Source organism: Watersipora subatra, chromosome 3 (genome assembly GCF_963576615.1).
Source record: "Watersipora subatra chromosome 3, tzWatSuba1.1, whole genome shotgun sequence".
Classification (NCBI taxonomy): Eukaryota; Metazoa; Bryozoa; class Gymnolaemata; order Cheilostomatida; family Watersiporidae; genus Watersipora; species Watersipora subatra.
Genome location: NC_088710.1, coordinates 10126870 through 10143738, shown reverse-complemented (window position 1 = coordinate 10143738; position 16869 = coordinate 10126870). Strand labels below are relative to the sequence as shown.

The window sequence follows — 16869 nt, the reverse complement described above, 5'->3', positions numbered from 1 at the left end:
AAGGAATGAAAACCTCGAATTTGGAGAAAACTATTTATATTTGAGATGCTGCAAATCAACTGGAATAGTTCTCAAATGGTCTAATTAAAAGCAACTTGTTCTAAAATGGCACAGTGTCAACAGTCTGCTCATGATTTTGTTAGAGGTACTTTCAGTCCATTTATCGGGGTCATTTGTTCAGAGGAAGCAGACGCAATATGCCTGAAGAATCACCTATCTTTTGTGGAACTGCTATTACCTTTTAGCAAAATCACCTCATCAGGTGGGTGTCTCTAAGTATTCTAATCAGAGTCGAGTCTTCAACGTAAATAATACAGAACGGTCATATATTTTGTTTATTAAAATATTGAGGCAATTTGATAAATGCTACATTATTTACTCATGCATATACACACGAGAATATATTTGGGCTTTTTATTGGCTGGAGCTTGTCATCATTTGAACAAACGTGTATCGGAGCTAAAACCTTCTGATGATAGGAACTACACAGCTTGTCAACTGTCATGTTTTTGTTATACTTGTTTTAGCAATTTTGCACCCTTATTACTAAAAAATTTACACATCAATTAAGAGATACTTTTATGTTTTTAGTTCATATCAAGGATACATCTGGTTCTGCAGTCACGTTGCAAGACTTCTCAATGCAGTTCAAGGATGCCAATACACTTCCTCCACAGCAAACTCTTGGTGTTCGTATGTTAACGTAAGTGTTTTTATTTTTCATGTAACATTCTTTTTGTTTAAATTGATTTAGAAAGTTTGGAAAATCCGACAGATATGTAGATGCGCACTTTTTATATTGACAGTGAAGCAGTGGCATCACGTTCTACTCTACAGAGAGAAAAGCAGGTTTCATCGCCGCTGTATGAGATTAGCTGTCCAGGTAACTATAATCTTATTGTTTTCTTGCATGGACACAATTGACTTGTCCAAAGTTTTAAATAAGACTTGTATAATTTCTCTTTTCATAATACTAGGAAGATAAAAATTTTCCGATCGATCTGTTTTGTGACTTTTATGTTTCGTGTAGTTTATCAATGAACTTTAGATATAAAATGTAAATGAATGCGTTAAATAGGAATCTTTTCAATAATTTTTAATATCAGCATGGCTTAGTAGGTTAACGGGAATATTGCATACACAAAATAAATTAATATACAATTTTGATTTTCGCTGCGTTTGGTGAATTTTTCTAACCGCTACTTACATTGATCTGCTTCATTGGCAAATGCTGTTCTATAAGTTCTATATTAAAGAGAGATTATTACAATATACCGTCAAACATGGATAACTCGAACTTCACGGTACCGAGCGAAAGTGTTTGAGTTATCAGAGCGTTCAAGTTATCAGAGCACTGTCACAAGTCCATGTATTTATTTATTTATTAGTAGATACATGCACATATACAAACTATAATAGAAATCAAAAGCATAAATGGCTTGTTTCAAATTAAATGCTTCTAATGTAAAGTTTAAAACCTTTTTATTAAAAAGTATAGGAGATTTTTCTATCACTTGAGATTGTTTTGTTGTTTGAGGTGATGTTATTGCCAGGACTTTTTTAGATTAAAATTGGCAAAACTTGATCGTTGTTGAAATGCTCAGAAGAAAGGACATCTGTTTCTTTTGAGTGTTTTAACTGAGATCAATTTTGCCAATTTTTCTTGAAGTTTATGCAAAAGTCACCTCACTTTTCCATGCTTCCGAAAGACGATCGCTAAGCGGATGTTTGGTAAAATTCAAAATTCACCAAACGTTTAGAAAAGTCGTTGACAAAAATATTTTGCCGACGGTGGTAATAACGACGCCTATGATTTACGAAAAGTTGAGGTTTACCTCTATGACTTGGAATAAAGTGATTTTCTAAAGCGATAACAACCGTCTCGGTAGCTGTTGGGCAAAAAACTGTTCGAGTTAACAGAGTTGAGGTTGAGTTATCTATAGCAATTTATCATCACGTGGGAACGGACCAAAGAAACCGTTCGAGTTAACCATGAGTTCGAGCTATCCGTGGGCGAGTTATCCATGTTTGACTGTAGGTGAGTTATGTCACACTACCGTATTTTCTGTAATGCCCTATAAAAAATATTCATTAAAAATGAGAAAAAATTAATTAAAACAGTAAACAATAAAATACATAAATCTTCCATACTCTGGCCAAGTGAGATCTGTATGCGTGCTCCGTTGTGCTAGCAGCCGTCGCAGTTTTCTATTTCCTTGTTACATTTTGTGAAGTGTAGAAGAGCATTGCACTTGTGACGTCCTGCAACAAGTCTTTCGAACGCCCTCAACTCTAAAAATTTCTATAAAACTTAAGAAAAGATGCATATGATTAATGATAAAATGATGTAATTAGATATTTATTATTATTATTATTTATTAGTCTCTATTCCACGGATTTTCACTCATCGCGGGGTGTGCTGGTCTCGATTAAAAACACATAGTGAGGGATTAATAATATAGATATATATTATTATATATCTAGATTAGATATATATTATTAGATATATATATATTAATTATATAAATATATATTAATACTATAAATATATATTATTACATATCTAGAATAGATATATATTATTATATAGATAGATGTAATACTATATAATAGATGTATAATAATAGATGTTAGAGTAGATGCAGACAACTGATGGAAGTATTATTATATAATAGATGTATAATAATAGATGTTAGAGTAGATGCAGACAACTAATGGAAGTATTATTATATAATAGATGTATAATAATAGATGTTAGAGTAGATGTAGACAACTGATGGAAGTATTATTATATAATATATGTATAATAGTAGATGTTAGAGTAGATGTAGACAACTGATGGAAGTATTATTATATAATAGATGTATAATAATAGATGTTAGAGTAGATGTAGACAACTAATGGAAGTATTATTATATAATATATGTATAATAGTAGATGTTAGAGTAGATGCAGACAACTGATGGAAGTATTATTATATAATAGATGTATAATAGTAGATGTCACAGTAGATGTGTCCAACTGATGAAAGTATGTGATAATCTTTGAGTATCATGAAATTACTAATAAACAAACTGTGCAAGCAAGAGTTAGCCATATTTGTGGAGTTAGAGGAGAGACATAATCAGGGCTGCATATAGGCATTATCATTATTTATAGTATCACATGGACATTTGTGAATTCTGTCAAGTAAGCTGCCGGTGTCTGAGGTTAACTGAGGACAAGATATAAGACATTAACAGAAAAGTCAAACTACTGCGTTTGTAGGGTCTAGTGCTTTTCGGCCCCCCTTGTGATAGCTCTGATTTTTTATGGCGCTTTAGGCCTCATGCAGCTTAGCGCCGAAATAAAAGAATCATTTTGGTTAGAATGAAAAATAGATACTACCATAAATATTATTGAGTATTATTATTTCAATGTATGGATTTAATTGAATTAGGAAAGTATTCAAACGTTTATTTTGACAATAATGCAAACATCAATATAATAATTAAAATCCATTTGTCAGCTCTCACAAATTCTAGAATAAATAATTTGAAATTGCAAAAAATTCATTGGTTGTTCAAATCCTTTGTCATTTAATTGTTTTTTTTTGTGCCAACGGACTTGGTATTCATCCTTGTTCTCACATCTCCAAAACTTCACCAAAAGGTTCTTGCTGTTCTTGACTGACACATATAAACCTCTATTTTGACAGAATTCTGTTTTATCTCTTTTTCTCAAAATTATTTCTTCCATACTTACCAATAATAAAAAAATCAGTACACTTGTAACATGACATATGCGAGTAGACATTAATAAGCTGCTCGTAAAGTACATTGCAAGTGTTATCTGAGGATGTTGCTTAGTTATAGGAAACAGGTAAACTAGGTTATAGTTTGACAGACTATATAAAAAAGTTTGGCGGCAGGATGATGTAGTTTGAAAGACATAGTTTTGATGACAAATGATAATAACAACCTTGAAACAGTTTGACCAGCTAAAAAGACAGAACTCAACTCGTGATGTTGGCTAGAGATAGTTTAGATACAAGAGATGAGGAGACTACCAATGACTCATAATCAAGCACTGCCTACGAGATGCTACAATGTCAATTTTAATAACTTTTCTGCTCGTCTGTAAAAAACGTGTAATAGTGTGTAGCTTAAGATATTAAGCGAGCAAAAAACCTGAATTTAGAGTTATTTCATGCTGTTGTGAGCATATGGCGTTTTATTACGTAGCCTGATGCTGTTTTTTATTTATTAGATTTGTCAATAAACAGATAAGCTACGATTACTACGCTAGTTGATTTAATCGTATCTAATTGTTTTAAAATGGTGGAAAAGGAACGTACAAGAATTAAAAATGTGGGGACTAGTTAGTAGAAATACAAGGAAACAGTCAGTGATAGAAGAATACTTCAAGTGATAGGTTTATTTAGATATGTACAGTTGAGTAGTTGAGAGGTACTAAATCACTTCAAACAGGATGTGTGATACCATGCAAAAAATACTAATTTGTGGATAGATTAGCGTAAGTAAAATGGTGCAGTGAATATACTGAGCAGGTGTTATCATCAATTAACACAAACAAAAGCTGTGCAACATCCCTAAATCATAGTAGCAGGAAGATCTGAATTTACAAAGCAAGGTATAGAGTGACTAAAATTTCATTGCGTTACAGAATCCTTTCATATGGTTTTCGATGAACATGGAAGTAGAGCTTTAAAATCCGAGCGAACCACACTGATCAGATGCTAAGACCATATCAAATGTCTATGGTATGACGTACAATATTTGGTATGGTTTTAGCACCTGATGAGCTGGTTTGCTCAGATTTTAAAGCTGTCCTAGTAATTTCATTGCAAACCATATGAAACAATGCTGTAGTGCAACTAAATTTAAGTCACTCTATGGATGTATATAGTATATACTACATATATATATATATATATATATATATATATATATATATATATATATATATATATATATATATAGTACTTTATTGGCAATAATTTCATTTTAAAAATAAAAATGTTTTGCAAATTAAGTCATACAACAATAGTAAAACAAAAAAGGGCTACAGTTAGTCATTAAAATCAAATAATTAGTTTGACAAATAGTGTTTAAAATGCCTTTCTCTGCTAAGAGAACAGATATTAGCTGGAAGATGGCAGCTGGCAATGATATTTTCAAAATAATTAGTGGTTGTGTGCAATTTGTTCATATCACGTAAGTTGAAATGAGTTGAGAACCTATGCCTTCTACCTTGAGGACCTCTATACCTTCTTTTATTTTAGCCCATTTCCTACGTTGAGCCTTTATACGTAAAGTCATCACAAGTAGACTGGTATCAGGAAGATCTGCATTATTCAATAATCTAGTCTGAGAATAAGCATAAACATGATAGCAAGTCCTGTTCATATCGGGCTAGTGAACATTCTTCGTTAAACGTTAATAATAAGACTAACATATAATAAGCGAGAGTAACAGTTATGTGCAGATAAACACTGCGTTAGTTTGCAACATTTGTGCAGCAGAAGTTTTCTGGGGATGAGTGGTGTCACATTATTAGATTTTTTCAAGAATGTGTGAACGCTCATCAAGCAGTTTGTGACACGCACTATTACCCGATTTAGCATCTTAAAATGGTGTATTCGACCTCGAGACTTTAACAGTTGTTTAGAAATAATCATTAGATGGCTTTAATAAGGCAATGCCAATATAACTACACATAGATTTAATTAACCTTCTGAATTTTTAAACCACTAATGCTAACTTGGATTAAAGTCGAAAGTCAGTCTCGAGATCACATATCAGACTTTTTTTTAGCTGCCGTTTTTACTTCATTGCTGTCATATGCCAGTTACTCATAGTTGACCTTGCGGTACTAAAACCATAATCAACAGTATTGTATTCAAGTTGACATTCTCATTCTATATTAATAAATCACACTTTGTCATCGTGTCTGTCTGTTCGTGTGCGCAAACTTTATGCTTTTCCACATTTTTTGGCTCATTTTGTCCAAACTTCACACGGATATACTGTGTGTCTTTTGCTAAGTCACGAAAAATATTTGGTTTCAAAACTTTGTCTGGTTCCTCTTAAACAGCCACATGCAGACTATCTGATTGAAACTGAATGAAATCCTGGCATCAACGGGCTTCATGCGATCATGGTCTAAGATGATATTAATTGATATCTTCATGTAGATGTATGCTATTTCATCTTTCAGTGAGTACTCCCTGGTTTGAGGAGTATCGAGATTGCTTCCTTTCGATCATATTCCCGTCGGATCATGAGTTCTTGCGAGCCTATACGGCATGCGTGTTTGTTGTTTCCTCGTCTCACTCTGATCCTATGAATCAGTTCGCACAGATGACAATAGCCCAGCATCAACAACAGGTATGTTATGTGAAGTGTTTTAGAAGTAGAGAGTTACCTGCTGCACATGGATTGAGTCATTGCAATCTAAAAAAGCTTTATCCTGTCTGGCACTTTACTCGATGCTTAGCTATATCATAGCTGTTGGCGTTTGACATACTCTGTTGTTTAAAGGCTTGGTCACATGTAGCAAAATCTCAATTCAATGCAGAATTTTTCAAACCGTCAAGAGTTGAAGCTAATTGTTTGATTAATTATTGGTAATAGATTGAGACAAGTAAAAGATAAAAACAAATGATTATTAATAAAAAGTGCCTCTAGTTTATTTGGCGATTTCAAGACTGCTGCCTGTTTAGCAGATAAAGTGTGTGTGATAGAATTTTAAAATATTTTCTAAATAGCATTCTTCTAACTCTCCTCTCCATTGAGATTTGTTCTTCAAATTCTCAAATATTCTAGACAATATTTGCTAAAGCTTCTTATTTTTCTCTGATGATGATGATGAGCTTAAGACAAATTATGTCTATTTATAGAGTTTTGTTTCATCGGTAAGCATGATCTGCCTGTATACATATCGTGTCAAAATCTTTACTCACCACTCCATTTAATATGTTGATCATTTCAATGGTTGTCCTCTCCATACCTTTCTTTTCACGTGCATTGATTCTAGCTGTTTGTTATTTTGAAGAGACCGTTTTTTCTATTTGTCTTTTTCTGGTAGTTGTCTCGTCTTGCTAGACTCGGTAGCTCCAACCTTGAAGGATATGTAAATAGAATTTGGTATTGTTAACGGGTGTCTTCTAGTGTATGTACATGTATATTAGTATTCTCTTGAAATCCCTACTTGCAAACATATTTTATAACAGGTTTTGGTGATGAATTTGCTGTTTGATTCAATAGATTAAACTAGTTGCTATACACTATACACTGTGTAGAAGATGTTATGTTTCAGTCTATGTCATAGATTGAATCTATGTTATATGTTAAGGTAAAGAGTAATGTGATGTGATATGTGAAAATCAAAGGACACACATCGTGGTCTATGTCAGAAAAGAGTATATGATGCGAATTATTTTTTGGGGGACATCGCTGTTGAAGACACCAAAAGAGAAATGATCCATGTTCACTGTTCGCTCTTGATGTTGTATTCCTGTGCCATGTATCATTGTTACTTCTCAAACTGGGGATAACCTTTTCATGTCCCACATTTTAAATCAAGTTTGAAAGAATAAATCTTTTTCTGGTGACATCTTTAATTTTAAATACAGATTATGCTTTATTTACTTTGCTGTTATGATTTACTCCTTAAATGGATTCGTAATGCTCTAGTGGGGACATCGTCACGGAATAGCTGGAATAGCTGAATCCTATTGCTGAAGGATTCAAAAAGTCAAACTTTCTCAGATTTATTTTTTTTTATTTATTCAAGTTTTATTGTAACGTTTTTATTGCAATGAAGCAAAACAATCTAATAAAACTAATAAAAAAATTAAGTCCGCATGTTTGCAATTTACCAACAAAAATTTAGGCATTAGAATATTGGTTGGTATGGGAGTTGTCTGTCCTTTCTTTTAACTCATCTGTCCTTTCTAATAATTCAGCTGTTGGTTTTGCTCATGTCTTATCTTTCTTGTATTTTCACATCTAGTGTGTAATCACTCGTAACACGTAGTCAGTTTTTAATATTGAAAAGCCTTCCATTTTTATCGACATTTTGCAGCAACAGACACCTGCTAAGCTTCCTCGTTGGTTCTCGACTGACATATGTCGGTATTATGTGCTGCTCCATGACTGTACAGATGGAGACGACACCAAGTAAGCATCTTTAATCCACTCATCTAATTATCTCTTACTTTCACAGCTCTTTGGTATAAGAAATGGTAATAGACATGCCGATGAATACTATGTGTTTGTATCTACATATAATTATTTGACTATTACTCTATATATAACATATACAGTTCTTTTCTTACATGATATTACACTGGTACCTTGCAGCATCCTGTAGACATTCTAAAGTAATTCTTTCTTTGCTGTGGTGACAATGATGTCCAGCTGCTGTATGTCACTCTTGTTTCTATGATGTTTATTCTATTACCAGGGCTGAAGCTGTCTATCAAAGCATGAAATCCAAATACGGCGTCTTTTCTTGTCACCTGCTCAGGATCAACTCTGTTCTACCCAATGCCGAACCCTCGCCTCCTTTTGATGCCCTGCCAGACCCTTGGAGTAACTTCATAAAGCATACCGTATGTTTATGCTACTCTACAAGGAGTTGTCTTGCTCTGAATCGCTGATAATTGCTGTTAATACACAAACTAATAACTTTTCATAGAGACATCATTGTTCTATGAATATTGTTAAAAGTAATAATATTCAGTCATTTACGACTCCTAGACTGATAAAGCATGCCGTGTAATCGATGCTTCAAGTGTTAACAATTCTTGGAGTTTGTAGCCCTTATTGTAGGCAATGCTATTTGTAGGCATCTAGCAAGGAGCCACAGACATCTCTACCCAATGGCGTTTCTAGCGCAGTGCATTCAGGTTAGTGTGTAAGCTTATGTCTTTACCCTTAGGTATGCGCCGCTCAGTCCTGGCCAATAACTATGGTTTCTCTGATCAGGGTTGTTAAGCCTGGTTTCCATATGACAGCGCAAGGCGCGCAACAAGGCGCACGACGTCGTGCGTAGGCCAGTTGTGATATGGAAACGTCAACGTACGACGGTCGCGCGACGTGCGTACGCTGATCGCAAGTATCCAACAGAATGGATCCTTGCGATGGGTGCGTGCGATTATGTATCCCACAATACACCGCTAGACCTTTTCAACCTATCCCACAATTCCAGCGAAAGGCTTTGTTCCGAAGAAATCGGTCTCCCGTACGAAAGAGTAAGCCTGATTTTTATATGACAGCGTAATTTCGCAACGGAGGTCAGTTTTTCCGAAGAAATATGTCTCTCCTACGAAAAAGTAAGGAAAATATCCACCCTGTCCAATGCAAGCATGGAGCTTACGCGCGATATGGAAACACTGCCTCGCGGCCCAAGAAATGCATTGCGCACGATCACTGGGCCGCGCGCGATCATTGCGTTGTCATATGGAAACCAGGCTTTAGATCCAGCGGATCAATATTTTGCTGAATAGTTAATGTCCTTGACATTGGTATATTTTAGCTGTTGGCTTTTGTTACTTATTCGTTTTTGGCTGGAAACATAGTTAGCCATTTGATAGCAATGCTTTACTACAACATGTTGACACTGATAGTGGTACTGTATCTTGGTTATTTTCATAATTAGACTGCGTGTAATCTGTAATCCAAATCATTACATTTTATTCTGGTGGTTAGAATAGATTTTTATTCTCCTTTGATTAAAGTTTAGTCGCTTGAAGATCCATACCAGAATGGAGACTACTTGTTATGGGTCAAGCAAAAGCCAGATGCTAGAGTGGACTATGTACTGTATATATAAATAATGCATATATGCATGATTTATATATAATGCTACTAGGATCATATTGACAACAGTACAACTAATAGTGCACCAAATCTCATTTGTGTTAAACTGATGCGTTCCTTTAGATATTATAATACTGGAAATGATAAATTTAAGGGAACTACATCTATATCTGTAATAAGAATAAAAACAGAAAATAATGTAAATCTTAATACTTGCTAAAATGTATGAAATGTTGATTTATACAATTTATGAAATATACCGTAATATTAAAATTAATATTAATGAAAACATGAAATGGGTTTGTAAACGATGGCTCTTTTTTACATGTGGTACCGCCACATAGCCATAATCATAAATTAGCTCTTACACATATATCAGTATGGGTACTCATAAGAAGCCCATCAAAAGTTGCCTGTCTATGGGAAAAATATTTGCATTGTCATGAGCAGACAACTATTTTCTTAAATTAACATGACACAAATAGCTCAAATTTATGGGCATTCAAGAAAATTTAGAAGCTTATAAAATGTGTACGCATTTGTTGGTGGAAAACTAGGAAAAACTTAACAGTTTATATTATAGATGCGTTTGCCATAAATACATATTTTCAAGTATGTTCAGAGCACTCGCTACTAATGTTATTTCTAAAATCTGGTACATCTCGTTGTGACTTTAAAACTACTAAAGTGGTTGTCTTTTTGTTAGAAACATCGCAAGACACAAGTCATTCCGCTCATCCACTCGCTCCATCATCCTCTCCCAAACGAGAACGGAGCCATTCAGGTGGAATGCACAGACCTAGAACCCGATCTGTGTCAGAGCGGGGGTGTTGGTTGACCACCCATGATCATGATAGGCTGAAGACCTTTGTCCAGGAGTTTGTTGTGAGAGCATTAATACCATGGGCGGAGAGGCTGATCAAGTCATACAATGAACTGGTGAGTGTACTAGTGCAAATGTCATCTATCTAGCACACGTCGCTGCTGTTTCTATTTCCTACTGGTCTGTTATTGGTGACACCAGTGCAGAGATTAGTTGCTGACTGGTAAATAGTGGAGTTATCTTCCCTTCCTAATATGTTGACTGGCTTATATACTATTATCTTAAATCGTGTACACAAAATAAACACCTTGCGAAATTTTTAGGCAACCGTTTCACATTTTCTCATTTTATTTACACGAAAATTTTATAGTTGCAGGTCGCATGTTTAATCACAGATTGTTTTTGTGATTGTTCACAGCTGTGGCTAGTTGTAGGGCATTTCATTAGTTGAAACAATGTCAACTCTTATCATATTCTGTTTATGTTTTTCTCTATGAAGCAACCAGAAATATCTTTGGGCCTTTTTAGTACCAATCAAAGAGAAAAGGTGGCCTTTTCAAGTCCTTGTTTAGTAGAAATCGGGTAATGGAGTCTAAACCGATCTCTGGGTGAGTTGTCTGCTTTTGATAGATGTTCTTCATTATCTCATTTCTTAATATATATGTATGTTTAAGTCAACATTCTATACCACTTAACCGTAGCTTTTATTTTGCCAGCTAACGAGCATTGTTTCTTTTTTACATGTTCAGTTTTAACTTGGTACCACAACATTTTCATAGGAGTTCTCATAAACTTTCACTGAGTATCTAAGTATGTTCATATGTACCTCTGTCTAAGTATGTTCATATGTACCTCCGTCTAAGTATGTTCATATGTACCTCCGTCTAAGTATGTTCATATGTACCTCCAGAATACATTTAATAGAGCTTCACATTTTACATCATTTCATAAAAATTTTTAATTTACAATATTGACTAGAATAATTCCCTAATACGATACCTTAGTATTAGGACTGGTGGATTACAGAGTGACTTGATCATTGTAAAGGTTGTAAAAACACCCTTTATTAACAGGGGTATTAAATGGATGTCACAAGTTCACCATCTTTCTGGAGAATTATATTGTTAATTTTTGTTGTCTAACTTCAAAAATTTGTTGGCGTTTTTCGAAATATTTTTGTTAGTAATCATGACTATGACAGACAATATATGAAATGTCGACTGCGCGGTAGAGTAATGCCTACAAATAAAGGTAACATTGTCTTAAAGAAAAATTACGCACAGTTGTAGATTTTATCAGAAAGTATCAGTGTTTTTCTATTGTGATTTTTTTAGGTCTGAGGTGATCTGACTGCCAGAATGTTTTAAGATTAAAATCGATAAAACTTGATCGCGATTAAAATGATCAGATCAGTCGAAAGTGCACGTCTACAATTGCGACGTCTACAATTGCAAAGAGACTGACAGAATAGAGACTCGTAATGCTTCAACTTAAACCCAATAGCTGATACCAACTATCGCAACGATAACAACTAGTGACATCATTTCTCAAGTATTTTTCTTCTGAGCATTTAATCGTGATTGAGTTTATTGATTTTAATCTAGAAATCGCCTTTCAGTCAGATCACCTCAAACAACAAAAGAAAATGAAAAGACAAAAGAAAATCACAAATAATAGAAAAATACTGATGCTTTCTGATAAAATATACAAAAAATTTGTATTTGTAGAAGTTCATTTTAATGGACTTCGGTACGTAATAGGTATAGAAGGTATACAAGGAAGGTATAGAATAGGTATAGAAGGTATACAAGGACGGTATAGAATAGGTATAGAAGGTATACAAGGAAGGTATAGAATAGGTATAGAAGGTATACAAGGAAGGTATAGAATAGGTATAGAAGGTATACAAGGAAGGTATAGAATAGGTATAGAAGGTATACAAGGAAGGTATAGAATAGGTATAGAAGGTATACAAGGAAGGTATAGAATAGGTATAGAAGGTATACAAGGAAGGTATAGAAGGTATACAAGGAAGGTATAGAATAGGTATAGAAGGTATACAAGGAAGGTATAGAATAGGTATAGAAGGTATACAAGGAAGGTATAGAATAGGTATAGAAGGTATACAAGGAAGGTATAGAATAGGTATAGAAGGTATACAAGGAAGGTATAGAATAGGTATAGAAGGTATACAAGGAAGGCGAATAGACTTAGCTGTTCATATATTAATTCTTCTTACAGGGGATACCTGCCAGAGTCCCCCGAGATGCAGCTACGCAGACTTGCAGACCTGTGCTTCATGTTTCAGCTGTATGATCAGGCATACAATGTTTATCACACACTCAAAAAGGACTTTGAAAGTGATAAAATATGGCTATATTGCGCAGGAGCCCAGGTAAGATGATCTCCAGCCATCAGCCGGTAGCCTAGTCTAGTGATGTATGCTTTAGATTTGCTGACTATGGCATCATGCTAGTCGTCAATCTCATCTCTTTTGACATCCTGACCTTTGGCATTATACAGTCAACAAACATCAGGATATCAGTGCTGCTGTGTTTTCATGTTGAAGTTTATTCATTTACTTTCCTTAAAACCTAGGTGAGTGAGAGGACAAAGATCAAAGACATGCTAACCAAAGAACTAGCGTTTTGTTTTCTGCAGGATTTGGGAATGTGCTAGTATAAATGATACTAAAGTATCTAGTATAATTTATACTAGATTATACTAAATTATAATCTAGTATAAAATTATTATTTTGTACTAAATTATAATTTTGATCTAGTATAAAATTATACTAGATTTAATTTTATACTAGATTAAATGCAAATCTAGTATAATTGGATTTGGAAGTAGCCATTTTATATTTAAACTGATAATCCTCTAGATAGCAGTTTAGCTGTCATCAGTGTGATTGTGCCTACCTTGTATGTCAATCAGCCAATCACAAATTAGAAAATGAACAGAGATTCGTTTAGCGCTCGCAATAACTGCAGATCGAATAGTGTCAAACACGTTCTTTATCTGTTTAGAGTTTCAATCAGTTGAACTGTTGTTGAGTTAGTATTTGTAAAAAATTAAAATGATTGCGGAAAGCTAAACCGTTTGTAGGCATTCAAATTTGTGATACATCAAAGCCATGTTTGTCTCTATGATTGACTTGAAAGCTACTTGAAAAAGGTTAAACAATTTTTAATTTTCTGTGCATCTTTTTATAAATAATATTTTCATTTATGAAAAGATATTACTAGATATTACTACTATTCCAGTTTGCATAAAACTTCCAGACGCGTAAATGCCAACGCTTGCTCTCTGTTACATATCGCTTCGCTGTCAAAACCTAATTCTACAAAATTCTAACCTAAAATTCTAACCTAAAACAAAATTCTACATTCATCACAACACAACCAACTTTCAAACTGTATATTACACATCAGTTTGCCGTTTAACTTTTAATATTGCATTTCAGAGATATAATAAACATATTTCTTTATTGTTGACATTGTTGTTGTTAGTTAAATTACATACAGTAGGTTAGGTCTACAGCTTGAATTAATATTTATTTTATTATTGTAAAACATAAATTTGAGATAGTTAAATATTTATTTTATTAATATTTATTTCTGTTACATATCGTTGTCAAAACTGTTCTGCATTCAACACAACCAACTTTCAAACTGTATATTACAATATATTTTACTTGTAATATTGCATTTCAGAGCTATAATAAACATATTTCATTATTGCTGTTGTTAGTTAAATTACGTACAGTAGTTTAGGTCTACAGCTTGAATTAATATTTATTTTAACCAACAACCAACTTTCAAATTGTGTATTACACGGCAGCTGGCCATTTTACTTTTAATATTGCATTTCAATATAATAAGAGATTTAATAAACATATTTCATTATTGCTGTTGTTAGTTAAATTACGTACAGTAGGTTAGGTCTACAGCTTGAATTAATATTTATTTTATTATTGTAAAACATAAGTTTGAGATAGTTAAATATTTATTTTATTAATATTTATTTCTGTTACATATCGCTGTCAAAACCGTTCTACATTCAACACAACCAACTTTCAAACTGTATATTACAATATATTTTACTTTTAATATTGCATTTCAGCGATATAATAAACATATTTCAATATTGCTGTTGTTAGTTTAATTATTTACAGTAGTTTAGGTCTACAGCTTGAATTAATATTTATTTTAACCAACAACCAACTTTCAAATTGTATATTACACGGCAGCTTGCCATTTACTTTTAATATTGCATTTCAATATAATAAGAGATATAATAAACATATATCATTATTGCTGTTGTTATTTAAATTACGTACAGTAGTTTAGGTCTACAGCTTGAATTAATATTTATTTTATTATTGTAAAACATAAGTTTGAGATAGTTAATTATTTATTTTATTAATATTTATTTCTGTTACATTTCTGTTATTTCTGTTGCGCCTTTTTAGAGTCGTGCTCCCTCAAATTTATTTTATATCATCTCAAACAAGTCTCATTTACATTATACTCTGTCAATTCCTGCTGAGAACTACTTTTTCAACAACCTACAGTACCCTTTCTTTTTTCCATTATTACTTTGGTCTTGGGCTGTATGACAGTGGAATTTCTAGTATTCATAATATTCACGAAGATAATGTGTTTACTCAGACACTAAAAATGCTTAATAACAATTTGATTAAAAAGCTGCAATAATTAATGAAGGCTTTTACTGGAGACCAAAAAGTTTTAAAAACTGCAAAGGTTGTTTGTGATAATGGAAATAAAATGGAAATGTAGTAAACTTTATGGCACTTTGTACATACTACGCTTTGAAATACTAAATGTGTTTTAAAATGAGGCTTATTATTATAATTTGAAGGAAACACTCCAGGACACTCGTTGTGAGTTGGAGTGTTTCCTGATTGGTTAATGTAAGAGAATAATCATGAAAATTGATCATACCATAACCAAATTTAATTTCAAACAATTCCCAAAGTTTCAGATAGACCGATATTCAAAAAATGTGCTGAATAATAAATAATCTAGTTTTTAACAATATTTGTCCGACTCTTTGCTCGTGTTCATGCAGCCTGGCCGTGATTGCTGTGAATACATTTGCTGTAGCTACATTTGATGTGATTACATTTGTTGCAGGAAATGGCGGGTCTCTCAGTTTTTATGCAAGGCACAGTGGCCAATCGAAACTACCCAACCCACTATTTAGATGGAGCTATAGATGTTTATCAGACTTGCAAGTGAGTTAGCAACAACTTCGATCGCTCTCTCCTCTGCTCCGCTTCATCACCTTTTTAATTTTGGAGTATATTTAGTTAATGCTTTTCATGCTGGTAACATTTCATAGGGATGAGTGTGTTGAAGCTCTCTCTTTGGTAGTATGCTTATAGAATCCTGACTTTATTGAAAATGCATGACAATATCGAATTCTATCCAGTAACAGCAGCAATGCTTATTTATGAACCCAAATAATGGCTCAAGACAATTAAACTTGTACTTAAGTACTTGTACTTAAGTACTTGTACTTGTACTTAAGTACCACACTTAAAGATGGACTTACACAACGTTTTATTTATCTATTTTATTAAAATTTTAATTAAGTAAAATTTATCAGAAAATATCGGTATTAATTTATTACTCGCGATTGTCTTTGATGCTCGAGGTAATTTGACAGCCAGGAAGTTTTAGGGTTAAAATCTACAAAAAATTGATTGGGGTTAGAACACTAAGATTCAAGTCAAAGTGTGATTGTTGCGTCTATAGTTGCATTTTGGCAAAGAGACCGACAGAATAGAGACGAGTAAGGCTGCAACTTGACTAACAGAAGTAATATTTAGTAATATACGAAACGCACTTGATACCTGTATGTTTCTGCACATTAGTAAGTTGATGAAGGCTCGTTGTGATGTAATACTTATAAACACGAGATAATAGTTAAGTCTAACTTGCAAGGGAAACAGTCATTTTATATTTAGACTGATAATCCTGTAGATAGCAGTTTAGCTGTCATCAGTGTCAATCAGCCAATCACAAATTAGAAAATGAACATAGATTTGTTTAGCACCCATAATAACTGTAGATGGAAGTGTATCAAACACGTTCATTGTTTGTTTAGAGCTTCAATCAGTTGAACTGTTGTTGAGTTAGCTGTGTTTCTAAAGTTTCTAAAGCTAAAGTTTCTTTTGCGGTTTTCTGTTCC

At 33.4% G+C, this 16869-nt stretch overlaps 1 protein-coding gene across 1 annotated transcript in view; it reads left to right on the top strand.

The window, feature by feature from the left end:
* Nucleotides 1-43: 43 nt before the first annotated feature.
* LOC137389566 (trafficking protein particle complex subunit 8-like) overlaps nt 44-16869 on the top strand; it is a 41632-nt gene continuing 24806 nt past the window's right edge. The window contains exons 1-11 of the mRNA XM_068075614.1: nt 44-262; nt 592-703; nt 807-883; nt 6220-6389; nt 8089-8183; nt 8470-8617; nt 8854-8914; nt 10534-10766; nt 11179-11258; nt 12892-13045; nt 15810-15910. Of these exons, the coding sequence (XP_067931715.1) occupies nt 106-262; nt 592-703; nt 807-883; nt 6220-6389; nt 8089-8183; nt 8470-8617; nt 8854-8914; nt 10534-10766; nt 11179-11258; nt 12892-13045; nt 15810-15910 (1388 nt within the window). The 5' untranslated portion in view covers nt 44-105. The remainder of the gene's footprint in view (nt 263-591; nt 704-806; nt 884-6219; nt 6390-8088; nt 8184-8469; nt 8618-8853; nt 8915-10533; nt 10767-11178; nt 11259-12891; nt 13046-15809; nt 15911-16869) is intronic.